Here is a 16,844-nt window from a genome sequence, read left to right as displayed (position 1 = left end):
AGAAATGGCAAACCTATGATTACCTAAGAAATGAAGCAGTGCATACTGGGTTCAGTGTTTCTGGACATTTAGCAAATTTTGCGTGTTCGTTTGTATTCTGCAAAAAAAAAAGAAACGTTCCTAGTTGTAGTTAACTCCTCCTGACAGGGTTTACTCATCCGCATGTTTAGGTACATAAACACGCGTGTACGTCGCCTGAATAACGGAGGCTTTGTTGAAACTACGTTTTCCGTTGTATATTCTTTGCATATGTATTGAATATTAGCTAACAGAAATGTGTAGCTGAGCCGTCATAAGACATTGTTCTGCAAAACGTATTGGCCAAGTATTTGCTAAGTAAACAAATAATTTCTCATGTCTAGTCGGAAAAATACACAGCTAAGTAACGTTTAATATAACAATATCTTTACGCACCCATGCAAATACGTAGGTACGATAAAGACTGAAAACGATGAGTATTGGTAAAGAAAGCACTAGAATATTTGGTAAACTTCAAAGAATACAAATAATAACACCTATTCTAGGCGTGTTTTTAAGCGTATGGGTGTTGTGTACTTTTGTGCACCGGTTGTTTTCAGATTTTTTTTTTCAACTGTTGGCAGCCACATAGACTCCTTTCATAAATGTTAACTTAGCTGTCCAGCATATCAGTCCTGCCAGAGACACTGCCTATGTTCATCTTTATTTTAATTAAGATAGGCAGCTAAACGCACACTTGAATGGCTGCAACCAGTAATGCCGACAAATTCATGAGTGTCGGGCGCGGGAATAGGCTTGAGTTGCCCATTAATATATTCTTTCAGCAATACTCTGGCCGCAAGATTAAGTGAAGCAATGCAATACTCGAGATGAGCATACTGTTTTCTGTATTATTTGCTTGCTGCGTGCTTCCCAGATCGCATTTTTATTTTCAGGTGTGTCAGAGATATATAGTGCAGTCGATGCTGGAATAATGTGCCACTCGTTTTTTTTATTATTATTATTTAGGTCTGCGCATAAAGCAGACACAATATTCCAAGTTGCGCTGCCTTATTAAACCTGACGCAACTAGTGGTTATAAAAAACTTAGGTTAGCTTGAATGAAAGAGTAGCCGACTTTTGTAATCACTCCTACCTACGATGATATGTTCCTTTGTGCTTCAGTAACAATTGTGCTTTTGTTTCTTTTTTTTTCTTTTCAAGGATTTTCGCAAAGACCTTTACATTTTGGAAAGGGAAGGGCATCCCATACTTGTCTTTCTTTGAGTACCTCCGTGTGGTTCGAGACAACTTCACAGGAGTGAGTACACCTCCAGCAGTAACTTACACGGAATTATGGTCGAATCTGCGTTCGCTCCTTGCTATAGTCATGGAATCAGCAACGCTGTTCAAGGGCCCTACGCTGTCACTAATGTGACTAAATTATTCTGCGCCACATTTTTCTAGTCTCTAGGAATGCAGATGCTCGAAACGAGCAAAGTTGGTATAGTAACTTATCGCAATGAGATTCTTGCTGTTTCTTGCTCGTTATACTCTAATATTGAGCATAAATCACAAGCATACACACGGGTACTGTACTTTCAATATTGCAATGAAACAGTATTTTCTTGAAACAAAGGTATGAAAATAAGAGCAACGGTTCTTTAAAAAGAAAAGCATTTCTGGAGCATCTGGCTAACGAATTTATTTTTTAAAGAAAGTTGACTTGCAGTAGGCCGCATGCGAATGCCGTATACAGTTTCTCCTCAGTGACATATTTCCTTCGTTAAGGTTACGAACAGAAGAACGTATAGTCTTTAGACTTACATGCTGCGTTTTGGTTTTTTTCTCTGTCTCTTTGCAGGAGCTCAATAAAGTTGCACTGCGAAATTACAAGCGTCATGGCCGGATATACGGGTTGGTGCATTCTTAAATCAAGCAGCCTCGAGGTTGGGCAATGCCATTTTTGCAATTTCTGGTGTAACGCAAATTCACGCTTCAGGTTCCGTGGATGTGCAGAACTGTTCAATTCGATTGCCCATTTTTCAGAAAAAAAGATAAAATCGCGTACTTTTCGTGCTTCCCATGTAGCAGTTTTCCTCGCCTGTGGTGCCAGGTGCACTAAGCCTATGTTATTGTTTGTAATTGTGCTTCGCGGGTTTTCCATATCGTGACACTTGCGTAAATTAAGGGCTTGTGCCATAATCGGGCATTGCAACAATCCAGAGCATCTCCTTAAAAGGAAGTAAAAGACACAGTAATGAAAACTACAAATTGAAAGATTTTAAACAGTCTGACTTTCTTGATATTGATTCGCTATTCTCGCGATGAAACCATAGTCTTTCCCAGTGTAGGTAAGAAGATCAAGTGAAAATTTTTAACGTTACGACATTCCAGGGCATACCAGGGACTCGTACCAAGCCTTGTTGTCGCTGACCCAGATGTGCTGAGAGAAATTTGTGTCAAGGATTTCAAGTCGTTCGTCAACAAATCGGTGAGTAGTGAACGTCCCCTTCGTTTTTCCTTGTAATGTAACTTTGTTAGACATCCATTATATTACTGCATAAAAGTGTCTATAAATGTCTGATAATGAATGCTAATGTTCAATCATGGGCATTCATCCTATGCACTATATTTAGAATTATATTTGTACGGCCTTTCACAGTTGTTTCTCACTTGAAAGTTATGCGGATAAAAAAATTTTCACCAAGGGGTGTGCAGGAAATACAAAGTTCTGAAATAGTAAAGCATGTGCACACCAGTTCTGCAGTTTCGCATCAGGAAACGAGGCCCCGTAAATTGCTTAGGATATATTAGGAAGGGAGGGCTAAGCTTCTACGTTCCTGTAGGGTACGCTTTAATAGATTGTCGAGTACCGCATATTCAAGCTTACGGACTATCGCCAAAGCCTAGGTAATCAGATTCAAAAGCGAGCAAGGCATTCGGGTAATAAGCAATCATAAAATTATTGAAAAAAAAAGAATCCTACTCCACAGTCAAGTGGATTATACTATTTAGGTAAGCTGAAGGCGTTTAGGGGCACAACGAATGAGAAAATTATTGGAAAAAAGAAATCTGCACAGAAATTACATGGATTATGCTTTTCAGTTAAGCTGTGATGTTAGTAAATCTCAAAACGTTGATCAACTTGGTATGGGTTAATTTCTTCGAAACGGTGCCACAGAAAGACACAGGGTTGGCTCCCATCGGCGGCCAAATTCCCTCCTCGTCCACTTTATTTTCTTTTTTCCCTATGGTTGCACATATCTATTAAAACCACAGTCAATTTACCATATATTTCATTGTAGATTGGCTTATAATGATTGCGACTAACAAAAATTGAGTCCCTTGGTCCCCCTTTTGTTTTTTCACCACACCAGGATGACAAGGTATCAGGCAATACTCTTTGGGACCAAATGGTGTTGCACCAGCAAAATGAAGAATGGAAGCATACACGCAGTTCGCTGTCCCCAATGTTCACAACAGCCAAATTAAAATCGGTAGGTGTGGTTACAATAGTCAGTAAGTGAATTGCGAACGTTCGTAATCTCTTCGGCCCAGTAAACGTAAACAGACTGTCGTTTTTTTCCAAATCTTCAGATGGTACCAAAGATGACGAAAACTATGGACAGGTTTACGAAGTTGCTGCTGGCGAAGCTCAATAAAGGGAATCCCGCTAATCTCTGCCAGTGAGTAGAACACCCTTCTTGCTTGCTTTGAAGAAACAATAAGCCGTGGTATATAACGCAGATTTTACAATCGATCGTTTCGGAAACTCCACAAACATTATACGTCAGTTTTCTGTCAGCTATTTGCAGAGAATTATACCTGTATAAAAATATCTGCGTGCATCTTGTCGATCAAGAGAAGCACAGAATTCTTTTTGAGATGCAGGAATATTAACGGGGTCAAACATATCTTAATGATGTTTTCTTTCTTAATATTTGTTCGTCTTGAATTAATTGTTCTGAAAACTAAAACAAATATTCTCCTAATTTATCGCAAGTGACTGACAATGAATGGCCCTCATAAGGGTTAAGTTCTGGAGTCGGCTTTCCCTCAGTTTACGGACACCAATGAACTGGTTAATTGCAATGAATAAATATTCAATCATGCAACTTAATTAGCACTAATATATGCAGCATTGAATCAGCCACTTCAAGTCTCTAGAATATGGTAAGATCACCAACCAGCACGTCAATTTGTCAAGGCCGGTGACATCTTATGCTGCGATGCTTCTTTTTTCATAGCTGTCCAAAGCAGGCAGTGGGTAACTTGCTATTGCGCCTGTCAGTAAGCAAGTTCCTGCGAAGAGAAGCCTAATGTAATCTTTGAAACCATCAACAAACACTTTGGGAACCCCCGAGAAATCTTAGTTATACCTGCCGTTCACACTATTTATGTTGAACGAATGTAGAGACAAAGATCATTAGAGTCGCTATGGAATTATCTTGCTTATTTCTTTCGCAGTACGAAATATTGCATAGGGGTAAATCGCTTGCTCTTTAACACTGATGCACACACGTTACTTCCAGGTATTATTTTGATACCTTAAGGTGTATTCGTTCAAAATAGCCGCATTTAGGGGAGCTTAGGTAGAGGGTGTGCCATATTACTTATATGATTTATTTTCAAATTGTGAGTCACGTGTTACGAAAACGCATCTAGCTCCACCCTCGCGTGCGTACATGGCACAATGTTTCTCTTAAGTAACATGGAAGATCATGTCGGATCAGCCAAGAAATGCAAGGTACTGGCGCATCTCCAGAGGTAAACAAAGGTTTCACCCTCACGAGAGAGGTTTCGTAAAAGGCGCATATGACGCTTTCTTGCCCTAGGGCTTTGGGATACGTAAAGCTCCCGATCGAAAGATGAAATTGGTTAAAAAATCAATACCTGATGAGTTTACATTGGTCGGCTGTTCTCTGAATGTCAGAGACGGATTTCTTTCGTTTAACGCCACGCTTAAGGAGTCACCATTCTCTACCTCGTAAAATTAGCGAGCTCAATACGCGCTGTTTCTCGAACGTGTTCACGATCCTTATTTTTCGAAGATGTAAACCAGAGGTACTCCACTAAAAGCCGGACGCTAGTAACTCACAGGGTGCCCCTATTGATATGTCCGCGTTTTAAGTATGCACGTTGAAAAACCTAGCCCTCAATTGTGCATATTTTCACTCGTTAGATTGTTGGAAAAATCGGCCATGGACTTGTACACATCACTTATCTTTGACCTGGACATTGACAGTCACGTGGACACTGACCACCCAATGCTCAAATGCTACAGCGGCTTCCTCAGTGCCCCAGGCGGCTGGAGACTACTCATGATGAGTGAGTGCTCACCTCCTAAATGTATACGCACTTTTCTTTTCGTAGATAAAAGCTGTCATGCATTATCATGCTCTAGACATTGAAGTAGTGACATTAGTGAAACGGTACCCGTAATGAGAAATCGATTACTGCCCAAATTTCTTGTTTAACCATCGTTAGCGTTGCCGAAAATGTCATTTAACTGTCACTTGCCATCAAGAGTTAATGATGCTACTTCAACTTGTTATTGCTCATTTAGATCCAGAAATAACTTCGTATCCGATAACAGACATGCACTGCCCTAAACAATATTATCATATCCTTTACCGCGAGGAACAGCACTTGACACAGAAGTAGCCGTTAACCTTGCCTACCGACCTCTACGTATGTATTGCTGTACCACGACGAGCAGCACTAAATTGCAAAAACAGTCGTTGACCACCCCATGCAAATTCTAGTGGATAAAGAGTGCTTACCTTTGAATTCTTATGCATATAGCTGAAGCAATACTTCGTTTGTCCAGGAGGTATCCATTGTCAGCATACATTCAACTAAAAGCCTTCAGCGTCTGATGAATAAGTCAAAACATATTCGTAATCTATTGCCTTTGTAGAGTGCCTCCATGGAGCGTCAGTATATTGTTCTATTTTACTGCTTGCTGTGCAGAACCACTAAAGGACAGCCCATCTTATTTTCTGTCCATACTTTTATTTCCTTTTTCCGATTTTGCCTGCTCCAGCCACTCTCCCAAGACTTTTCAAGGTTTTCAGAGTGGAATTTCCGAACAAAGGTGACTCGCAGTATGCGCTGGACTTCACAAGACATTTAATAGGACAACGGCTACGAGAAAGCGAAGTAAGTTTCGATAATGTGGCTTGTTATCGCCCTGAACTTAACTATACTTAATGACACTTTCTGTCTCACAGAACTGAAAGAAACAAAAGCTAACCAAATAAGTTGTTACTTGCAAAAAAATCACAAAATGCTAAAACGACAATGACAGAACAACTCCATGGCAAAAACCCGACGAGCCATATTCGTCCATTACTTGCACTGTAACATTATTACAAATCTTCAAACCAATGCCATCTTTCTAAATTACAAAAACGCTTCTGACAAAATTCTCTACCAGCACCTTATGCTAAATCTTTCTCAACTGAACTCACAGCCGAGTATTCTAAACTGGTTAAAAGTGCACCTAAAAAATGGTCCCAGTCTGCGTTTATTATCAACCAGTCGTCTATTCTCACTTCATGTAACTACAGGTTACCCGCAATAAACGCCATTGACAGTATTCGATAAAATCGAGGGATAACCTTTATTAACACAAGCTCACGTATATTCGAATGAAAACTTTTGTGTAAGAAAAGGGTGACCAGGTAATGCCGTATCACGCAACGTTCATAAACACAATGATTTTGTCCAGAGAGTCAAATGGTTTCAAGTTATGAACACACTGGTAGCGACGTCACTATGGCCACTGTAAGGTTTAATTATATCAATTAGACACGTAACGGCAGTGGCTGTAGACAACCGCGACTGGAATCCAAACTGAGAAGCAGCCATGGCGCTAAATTTTGCGTAATATTGTGATAACTTAATTCCATGAATTTATCTAAGCTTTATTAAATCAATAAAAGGAAGCACCAACATTGTGCGGTAGCTTTCAATTGACGATCAACTGCCTTTTTTCGATCCATGTATCACTTCCAAAAATTAAAATTGGTGAAAAGGAACTGTTTTGAAGGCAAAATTAAATCAGTGATTTCGAGCGGGTGAGAGCGAAGGGTAATTTATTTTCATATACTATGCAGTTATGTTATCTAAACCACAGCCATTGCATTTTAAACCAGAAGATATAGGTTCTACCTCTTCAGCGTTAGTAGGATGAAAATATTAGCAAAGCTTGCACTGGAGGCACAATGCTAAAGAGAAAGCGGAGCTGATGGGCACCTAGTTAGTCCTGGCTTTGGGGCTAGGCTAAGCACTACCAAGTCATCCCCAGCATTTCCCGGAATTTATTGATTATTTGTCGATTATCGATTAGCTATTGATTGGCTGTCGATTGGCTATCGCAGGGCGTTGGCCACGTATTTGGGCTAGGCTAAGCACTATCAAGTCATCCCCAGAAGTTTCTGGAATTTATTGATTATTGACCGATTATCGATTAGCTATAAATTGGCTATTGATTGACTATCGCAAGGTAATGGTTGGCCACGTATTTGAGGTAGGCTAAGCATTACCAAGTCATCCCCAGCATTTTCCAGAATATATTGATTATTGATCAATTATCGATTAGCTATTGATTGGCTGTCGCTTGGCTATCCCAAGGTATTGGCCACACACATGGGTGAGGCTAAGCACTACCAAGTCGTCCCCAGCATTTGCCGGAATTTATTGATTATTGATTAACAGAGGTATGTGCCATTGCACTTGGACCCTTTCTGCACTACCGCCAGGATCAGCCTACATTTTCTATTCGCATGTTACAGACTAACGCTCGGCTTGAACAGCTCCGCTGTTAAAAAAGAAATATTGTGGTTCTCTGCCAAACAAAAGGGGATATTTAGAATTCAGAGGGATCTTCGATTTAGCAAAAAGTCGACATAGAAGGCATTAGTTACTCCGTTTGAATAAATGATGAGTGGTTCTTCAGGCAAAGTGAGGGAATAAAATCGCGTGATTCTGGTAACAATACTTAGGTGCGCATCCGCTATTTGTGACCCCTACCAAGGTTGACTTAGTAATGAGCTTGAGGCCGTCCAAAGTCGTTTTTTCTAGATTTATTCATTTTTCATATTCCCATATGACATCAGCGGTTCAACCTTGAAAGCTCCAACCGATATATCATCTCTTTTGTCTCATCATATCGCAGTTGTGTCATTATTGAATATTTTTCAAAGCGAAGACGTTTTTGCCTTTCCCCTCACTTTTCGGATGCTGGCTGCTGCTGTCATGCTGATTATACAACTTGAGTGAGTGAATGAAATAACTTTATTGAGTCTCTGCGTTTGTGCCACCGGGTGGGTGCCCAAATAGGCAACTTGTTGGGCCGCTGGATATGTGGAACGGAATGGGCAGTGCCACTAAGCAGGTAAAAAAATTATTGGCCACTACACCAGAAATGACATGCGCCACTGTTCAAATGCCCGAATAGACAAGCAGAACAGGAGAAAAGAAGTGAAGCAGTGGGCAACAGAAGATTGAAGAAGCCAGCTACAGAGAAATAGGAAAGTCAGCATCAAAAGCAGCTAATTGCCGAGAGAAAAAAAAATTATGGGGTTTTACGTGCCAAAACCAGTTCTGATTATGAGGCACGCCGTAGTGGGGGACTCCGGAAATTTGGACCACCTGGGGTTCTTTAACGTGCACCTAAATCTAAGTACACGGGTGTTTTCGCATTTCGCCCCCATCGAAATGCGGCCGCCGTGGCCGGGATTCAATCCCGCGACCTCGTGCTCAGCAGCCCAACACCATAGCCACTGAGCAACCACGGCGGGTATTGCCGAGAGAGAAGTGAAGTGTAGATAATGAGAACAGAGCATTCAATTAACGAAGGACGTTGAGCTACAGATATACGATAAAGTAGGCAACAGAAAATTGAAGAACTTGGCTACACAAAAGTAAACAAGTTAGCAACAGAAGCAGCCGAGTGTCGAGAAAGAAGTGAAACAAAAATGGGACAAAGGCATGCACTGATCGAGGTAGCGCTCATCTACATTGAAGTGAAGAAGGATCAGTGAACCGATGCCCGCGTATGCGTTGAGTCCGTCGATTTCTTCATAATTCTTTTAATCACGAACTTTACTTAACAACATTTTAGGCATATCAAGACGCATTGATCATCTTCCCTTAAGTGGCTCTTGCCTTAAGTGGACTAGGCTCTAAATCTACACGTACTGGAACTGCCTTCCTGATCACATCACCACCAACATCTGCTGCATGGAGTCTTCAATTTATAGAACGACTTATCCTTCAACACAAATTTTTGTGTTGCTGATCATTTAATTCAGACCCACACCCTATGTAATACTCTTTTTACGGGGGTCTCTAGGTGATAAATTGAAACGGGATGTTCTTCATGGGTGAAATTCCAGCTAAGTTTCTTGCAGCAATAGCGTTGGCGCAGGGAAGCACGATTAATGAATCGCCGTAAGAAGTAATTTTTTTAGCTCTCTCCTTTTGCTATAGCAATTCTTTTTTCATGTCCTTGTATTCTCTTGCGTAGTAATGTTTACATGTTTTATTTACTTTCCCAATTCCTTCCTTCTGTATATATACCAGCTTTAATGTCTATGCAATTAAATGTTTCACTTCGGTGGATGAATGCACCGGTACCTATTACATATTGACCTTGCGCTATATGGACGCCGTGTACGGCTTCATTTTTTCCAGAACCCTTTCAGCTGCTTGCATTATTGAATAATGCCGTGAAAGAGCTTCTGTTGGGAAACATTTTGTTTGTCTCTTCTGTACTTAATATTTAGCAAGTGTTCACCCACGTGCTTCCTATTGCGCAGAGGCATGATGATGCACTCCAAATGTACATGGACACCAAAATGCAGCAGAATGGTAAAGGAGGCATCCAACTTTCAGGTAGTTTTCAATTTCCCTATAACACCACGTGTGTCGTTTCTGTTAACTAACATCATTTATATGAACCCCTACTTAACAACATTTCCCCGTTTTGATAATAAACTGATTCCTATATCGTCTGTTGAGTTTCAATATAAATGCAGTAGAAGTGGAGAGAGCCGTAGCTGTGCCTAAATTGCATTGGTCTAAGCGTCTTTCAGGCAATTTAGCCAAGTTATCGTATAAGAAATAGCTGAGTGGCGTGAGGAGTTAGTTCGCAAGTTTTTGTCTGACGTGTTTTCGCGTGGCGGTTCATGGTGGCGATAGGAGCTGTGCATGAAACCGGCGCGAGTAAGTCGAGTGGTATTTGCCTACTAAAACACGCACTTGTGGATTAGGAACTAAGTTGCGCAGTACATGAGATGTTTGCTTGAGAGTACATGAGATGCTATCGTGAAGATTGCTCTTTGTATTTATTGAAGTTATTCGAGCAATATTGTCATTTTCATGAACCGAATACATCGTTAAAAATTTTAATTATGCGGTTGTACGTGCCAAAACCACAATCTCATTATGAGGCACGCTGTAGTGCGGGGACTCCGCAATAATTTTGACCACCTAGGGGACTTTAACGTGCGCCTAAATCTAAGTATACGGGTGTTTTCGAATTTCGCCCCCATCGATATGCGGCCGCCGTGGCCGGGATTCGATCCCGCGACCTGGTGCTTAGCAGACCAACACCATAGCCACTAAGAAACCACGGTGGGTAGTAGTAATACGTCGTTAATTGTTAGGGGTAATTGATATTTTCCTCGGAGAACATTTATGACAGGAAATTGTTGAAGATGATATTTCGTGTCCTTTTATAACTGTCTGCGTTGCCTGCATTTTTTAAACGTGTTTAAGACACTACGCTCAGCGATCAGTTGAAACAACGCGTTTCAGATTAATCGCCACCTGTACCTTTCGTGGTACTTCTCGTGATGTACGTGTTGGAGAGGAAGGATCAGTGAAGGGAATAACGAAATGTTGATTTATTTACATTTTTGTTGTTTTACCTCAGAGTTTTTGGTGCAAAAGCAACTAAGCCTATCTAACATTTTTAGGCTTAGAAAAACTGCGAGAGTCATTTTTTCTGCTTTGGTGTGCCTGGCTCTAGTCTTGTAGTGAACGTTTCAAATAAATTATTTGATCGTATTCGCATACAGCAGAGTTCTTTTCGCTGAGCCAAGCGCGCACGCTTTCGTCTTCTTTTCTTTGTCACCAGCAGCCATATCAGTATTTCGTTTCCCTACAGCCTTCATAAACGATCACAGCGGAACAAGTGATTGAGTGTATCAACAGCTGGCAATTAGGTGCTGTGCTTACTTTACTTTACGCAATGACAAGTAAAAGGGCGCTGTATCTTTGGCATTGCGTTGTGTAATTCACACTTGAAGAGTGCGTTAGTGCTTTCTGATCTTTCGTTTTCAAAATTTAGCAGCCCACATTTATCTTCATAAACAATTATGATGAAAGATACCATGGGACGAAGCTGCGATGATACACTTTTGGTCGTTCCTTACGATTCGCATCATCATGCCTACCTTGCCCCAAGTGACAAAACAGAAAGACAAGGCCATGCGTTCCAGTTTATCTGAATTCCTTCGAGAGTGTCCCTTATCCGCCTCTGATGCACTACGAATTTTTGTTTGTAGAATCTGCAATCAACGACATATCCGCCCAGTGCATGTGTTTGTTTATCGCTGGAAGCGACTCAATAGCTCTGACTGTGACCTGCGCGGCGTACTCACTGGCCCTCCACCCCGAGATTCAGGAAGCGGTGATAAAAGAAGTTGATGCCGCGGTGAGTATACGCACGAGAGAGCTACTACTTTGACAAGGGGCGATAGCGCCGGCTCGCAGCCAGTGCCCTTATCTATACTATTTATCGTGAAATGTTTATCTGAAGCCAGCCATACGCAAGCGAGGACAAAACACCTGTTGCAGCCAGAGGGTAGACAAACCGCATGAATGAAAACGTTACAATCAAGCTCTTGCAGCAAGTGAACCGATGGTGTACGCAGATAGCAATGAGTATCTCTAATAATTAGAATCCGAAAATTCGCTAAGTAGACCTGAAAGAAGCTGAAAGAAAGCAATATCTGTGAAAACATTGAACATCCAATTGGGGAGCATTCAATATAAATGCGCCTGTGGTGGTCCATATCTATGTATATCAAACTTTAGGACTGATCGTTTTATTTATAGAGGGCATATTAGCATCGGCAAGTTGATAGCTTTAGCTGGGCAACATTTGAAAAGGTCGAATGCGCACTATCTCAGGGGTGCAGCAACAGCCACACTTACAAAGAACAGATGTCTTTTTTTTTCGGTTTATTTCGGATATATAGGCTTTACCATGAACATACCGGTGGCTTGGAATTTGACAACTGCTAAGCCAAAAACTTAGTGGTATTATCATGGCGAAGCTTTCGTGTGTAAGCGAAACTTTCGTGTGTAAGCGAAACAGGAAAGCCTGATGGCAGCTGCCAGTTAGATGTACTACTGCCGGCGCTAAATGGTAACGGACATGAGATCACGAAAAAAGCTGAGCAAACTGGCCGAATCTTTCGATTCGGACCAGTGCTGCAAAAGTGCCTCGCACATATGAGTCCAACATAGTGATGAGCTATGATGCACAGTGAAGACACAGACCCGTGAAGCGCTACACTCTAAGCCCCGTAACCCCTATTATAGGTGCACATTTTGAAATTCTAGTATACTTATATTTTAAGGGTTAAAATGTAACCTATACATTTGAAACCCTTAGTATTAGTATACAGGACAGCATGTAACCTTTAGGATTACGTGGTGTGTATGTACTACTTTACAGGTTACACTTGGTTACACTTCTGCTATATATATATATATATATATATATATAGCTGTTAGAAATATATAACGGTGCTGTTTTCAACACAGTACCTTGTACAATCTATATATACATACGTACATATATATATATATATATATATATATATATATATATATATATATATATATATATGAAATAGTATGAGGTACTGTGTTGCAAACAGAACCATTATTTATTCACAGCTACGACTGCAGTGTGGACAAGTCTTCTGGAAAATGTTAAATGAGGCATATATGGCACCATTTAACTACATTTTTCTGAAGAAGGAGAGCCTCGGCAACACCAAGGTCGCAAAGGCGAAACTTCCAAAGCGCGCGCGCACGCAATCTCCCCGCACGGTATCGGTATGTGCTCAGAAGCAACGTGGCACCACGAAATACACCTACAATGTTCGCGCGCGGAGAGCCTCGGCAACACCAAGGTCGCAAAGGCGAAACTTCCAAAGCGCGCGCGCACGCAATCTCCCCGCACGGTATCGGTATGTGCTCAGAAGCAACGTGGCACCACGAAATACACCTACAATGTTCGCGCGCGGAGAGCCTCGGCAACACCAAGGTCGCAAAGGCGAAACTTCCAAAGCGCGCGCGCACACAACCTCCCCGCACGGTATCGGTATGTGCTCAGAAGCAACGTGGCACCACGTTCTCCGCGGATCAATTCACTTAATAGATATAAATGCAGCGCAAGGACCAAAAGAGCCCGTAAACACCGCTGCCATTTGAAATGCTATACGCACGCGCATGCAGTTTGAACAAAAAACAATTGCCTTAGTATATACATGTCGGGTCTTGTAACCTTTAAACTTACCGAAAAAAATCAAAACACCAAAATGAGCACGTTGTATCCTTTATTTTATGAGTTAAAACCGCGTATAAGTTACAATATGCGTTACCGGGCTTAGAGTGTAACTTTACACGTGAACTGGACTGAATCGGGAACACCTGTAAAAAATTGGAACAACGTGTATTTCAGTCTATTGTTAACTTACCATCTTGCGTAACATTGTTTTCCCGTGTTGGTGCTGCATATTTCGCTCTTTCTTGTACATTTTGTCCAACAGGGTGAGGCCACGTACGAGTCACTGCGGTCGATGGTGCTTCTTGATGCTGTGGTCAGTGAAACGCTGCGGATGTACTCACCGACGTCGGTGTAAGTTATGCGGATGCAAAAGTTTAAATTAAAGCCGAGATGAGGCGTGGGTACAGCTTCACGTTGTCATCATTGGGCGCATTGTATCCTGCTTTACTGTGCCGATCCACTCCCATTATACCAGAATGCGTGAAGCTCAAGCGCTAAACGTTCTTCTTCTTTCTGGGGTTTTACGTGCCAAAACCAGTTCTGATTATGAGGCACGCCGTAGTGGAGGGCTCCGGAGTAATTTTGACCACCTGGGGTTCTTTAACGTGCACTACAACGCAAGCACACGGGCGTTTTTGCATTTCGCCTATACCGATACGCGGCCGCCGGGTCCGGGATTTGATCCCGCGACCTCGTGCTCAGCAGCGCAACGCCTTAGCTGACTGAGCCACCCCGGCGGGTGAGCGCTAAACGTTAAAATTTAGCACGTAAATGAGCCCAACTATTGCTTGAATATAGATTAATTTGTTTTGATTGTGACACTGCTGTCAGCTCTGCGTAAGAATAGCTTTAGTTGTAAACACTAAAACGAACCCATAAAAAACCATTACCTACCATACGCAAGTTTCATCAAAAACTTAAAACAAAGTTATGTATGCTTAGAAAATATTGCTACCTGCCGATGCGAAATGTCGATGTGAATAAGGTATATTGCATTCATTTCAAAATGCCTCCGATAAGACCATGCAATAAATTGGCTCGTTACTGTTGAACTTTTGTTAAAGATTTTAGCCACGCACTATTCAGAGATGGGCAGCGCCGTGGAAGGTAGTGTAGTGGTCGTAGTCGCAATTAAGAGATGGAAAAATTATAAATTTCATTTACGGAAAAAGTATGTCATTCTAAAGAACATATATATATCTTGTGACAGTGCGTTCGAATGAGCAAATCTTTTGGGGGTTGAAGTGTTTGTTGGCAATAGGCAAAACACGCGCACATACGCAAATACATACACGCACCCACGCACACAAACGCGCGCGTCATGTTTTTTTGTTTTTTTCTGTACTACCGGTGGGTCATTGGCAAGAAGTTACATAGTCTCTACGGCGAGTTGCAAAAGTTTGCGGAAATTTCACGAAGCCGGCTTTATCACTGTTCTTTTCTGGCGTAATGCAGCGAATACTCATCTCTAAATTGGTCAAGTAACCGAACTGAAAAATTGAGGGCTATTTCTTTCTTATGCCATACGATCCTTGGATACCTGTATTTGCTGGTTAGCGTACAATTATTAAAGATAAATTTGACGCGATGTTTCTGCAGTTAACCCACCGTGGTTGCTTAGTGGCTATGGTGTCGGGAGGCTAAGCACGAGGTCTCGGGATTAAATCCTAGCTACAGCGACCGCATTTCGTTGGGGGCGAAATGCGAAAACGCCAGTGTACTTAAATTTAGGTGCACGTTAACGAACACCAAGTGGTCCAAATTTCCGGAGTCCCCCACTACGGCGTGCTTCATAATCATATCGTGGTTTTGGCACGTAAAGCCCCGTAATTTATTTTTTCTTCCTGCAGTTATTCGCATAAAGTCCAAACACGGCCGACATGTTAACTTATTCGCGGGCAGAATAACTTGCGTCCCATATGATGTGGCACAGAGTCATCTCAAAGTGTGAAAATACAAATGCGTGCAAACGATGTCTTAGTGCTGCCGGAGCTTCAGCCAACCCCATTACTTTTTTTTTTTAATTTCAGTCTCACCAGGATATGCTCGCAAAGCACAACAATCGCCGGCGTCCGCTTTACGCCAGGAATGCGCGTCGAGATTCCAGCCCACGCCATGCACTACGACCCTGAATTCTTTCCTGAACCAGAAGTCTTCAAGCCAGAGAGGTAAGGAGTGCTGTGGTGTAGAGTGATGCAAGACAGGCTTTAAAACAAAAACTGAGCTGTGAGCCCACCAGCGTTGTTAGTGGCGTTTGCCATTTCATGAAAATGCACTTACGGCTACGGAGCCTGAGTATGACTTTTCACAGATGACTGTGCGAACTTGAAGGCCGGGCCAAATTTTCTCACATTTTTTTTTAATTCCGACGATGAATCCGAAAGCCTATAAGTGGGACGAAGTAATCATCTAAAACTTTCTACACCTTCCCCTACGCTAAAACAACAGAAAGCATACTGCGGGAATTCATAACACATTTCCCAGCAGGGCTTATATCCCCGTCGCGTCCTTTGTGAAGACTATACAGGGTGGCTTTTTGGCGGCATCACATTTTGAAGATTACCTGTGGCGGATAGCGCGATTCTAATCCTTGATCAAAATTACTCATGGAGCGGCCGTTATCTTTACGATAAATCAAAATGCTTAATTGAATAATTAACATAATTACGCTAGTTATCTTTAGAATACTCATTTTAGTGCACATATTTTAATATAGGAATTGTAGCTAGTGCGTTCACGAGGCGTATTCACTTCGAACGAATTCCCCGGACTGCACCAGTTTGGAGATGTTAATTTACTATGAATACTTTTGTGCTTCAATGCATAAAACAGTTTTCTTTTTTAAAAATCTGAGGACACCTAAGCACTCCTTATGAGCCCTGAATGCGAAAACATTAATGTCCAATTGAACGCCGCTGAGCGGTCCTTCGGGTTATCAACTCCTCGCGGAAAAGAAAGCGCGTTATGACGCTTGGCCAATGCCTTTGACTTGGCGCGCTTTGATTTGGCCTGCGCAGTAAGAACGCAGGCGAGAGTTGCGCGGACAAGAGAGAGAGAGAGTGATCAAAAGAAGGAATTGACGCTTGATTCTGCAACCCCTGGACAAGGCACGCGCGGGTAACACGGGCTTCCGAGAGTTAGAGTGACGTGGCATCGCGGCGATTCCCTCTCCTCTCGCGTAATACCTGGTGCGCCAGCGAGCCAGCAGGTGCCTCCTTTCACCCGCTCGGCCCCGTCGAGTCACGCTCGTGAGATGGCGTCACAGCCAATTGGAATTCAGGGGCCG

At 42.1% G+C, this 16,844-nt stretch overlaps 1 protein-coding gene across 2 annotated transcripts in view; it reads left to right on the top strand.

Moving 5' to 3' along the window:
• The window catches only part of LOC119446103 (cytochrome P450 3A41), a 63,749-nt gene that overhangs the window by 37,483 nt on the left and 9,422 nt on the right, over nucleotides 1–16,844 (top strand). For both annotated transcript variants that reach the window (XM_037710454.2, XM_049663898.1), the window contains 11 exons: nucleotides 1,183–1,279; nucleotides 1,823–1,875; nucleotides 2,356–2,452; nucleotides 3,339–3,458; nucleotides 3,559–3,647; nucleotides 5,144–5,289; nucleotides 6,008–6,123; nucleotides 9,789–9,864; nucleotides 11,541–11,689; nucleotides 13,821–13,909; nucleotides 15,589–15,726. In XM_037710454.2, the coding sequence (XP_037566382.1) occupies nucleotides 1,183–1,279; nucleotides 1,823–1,875; nucleotides 2,356–2,452; nucleotides 3,339–3,458; nucleotides 3,559–3,647; nucleotides 5,144–5,289; nucleotides 6,008–6,123; nucleotides 9,789–9,864; nucleotides 11,541–11,689; nucleotides 13,821–13,909; nucleotides 15,589–15,726 (1,170 nt within the window). The remainder of the gene's footprint in view (nucleotides 1–1,182; nucleotides 1,280–1,822; nucleotides 1,876–2,355; nucleotides 2,453–3,338; nucleotides 3,459–3,558; nucleotides 3,648–5,143; nucleotides 5,290–6,007; nucleotides 6,124–9,788; nucleotides 9,865–11,540; nucleotides 11,690–13,820; nucleotides 13,910–15,588; nucleotides 15,727–16,844) is intronic.

Source organism: Dermacentor silvarum, chromosome 3 (assembly GCF_013339745.2).
Source record: "Dermacentor silvarum isolate Dsil-2018 chromosome 3, BIME_Dsil_1.4, whole genome shotgun sequence".
NCBI classification, from domain to species: domain Eukaryota; kingdom Metazoa; phylum Arthropoda; class Arachnida; order Ixodida; family Ixodidae; genus Dermacentor; species Dermacentor silvarum.
This window is presented reverse-complemented; position numbering and strand designations above follow the sequence as displayed.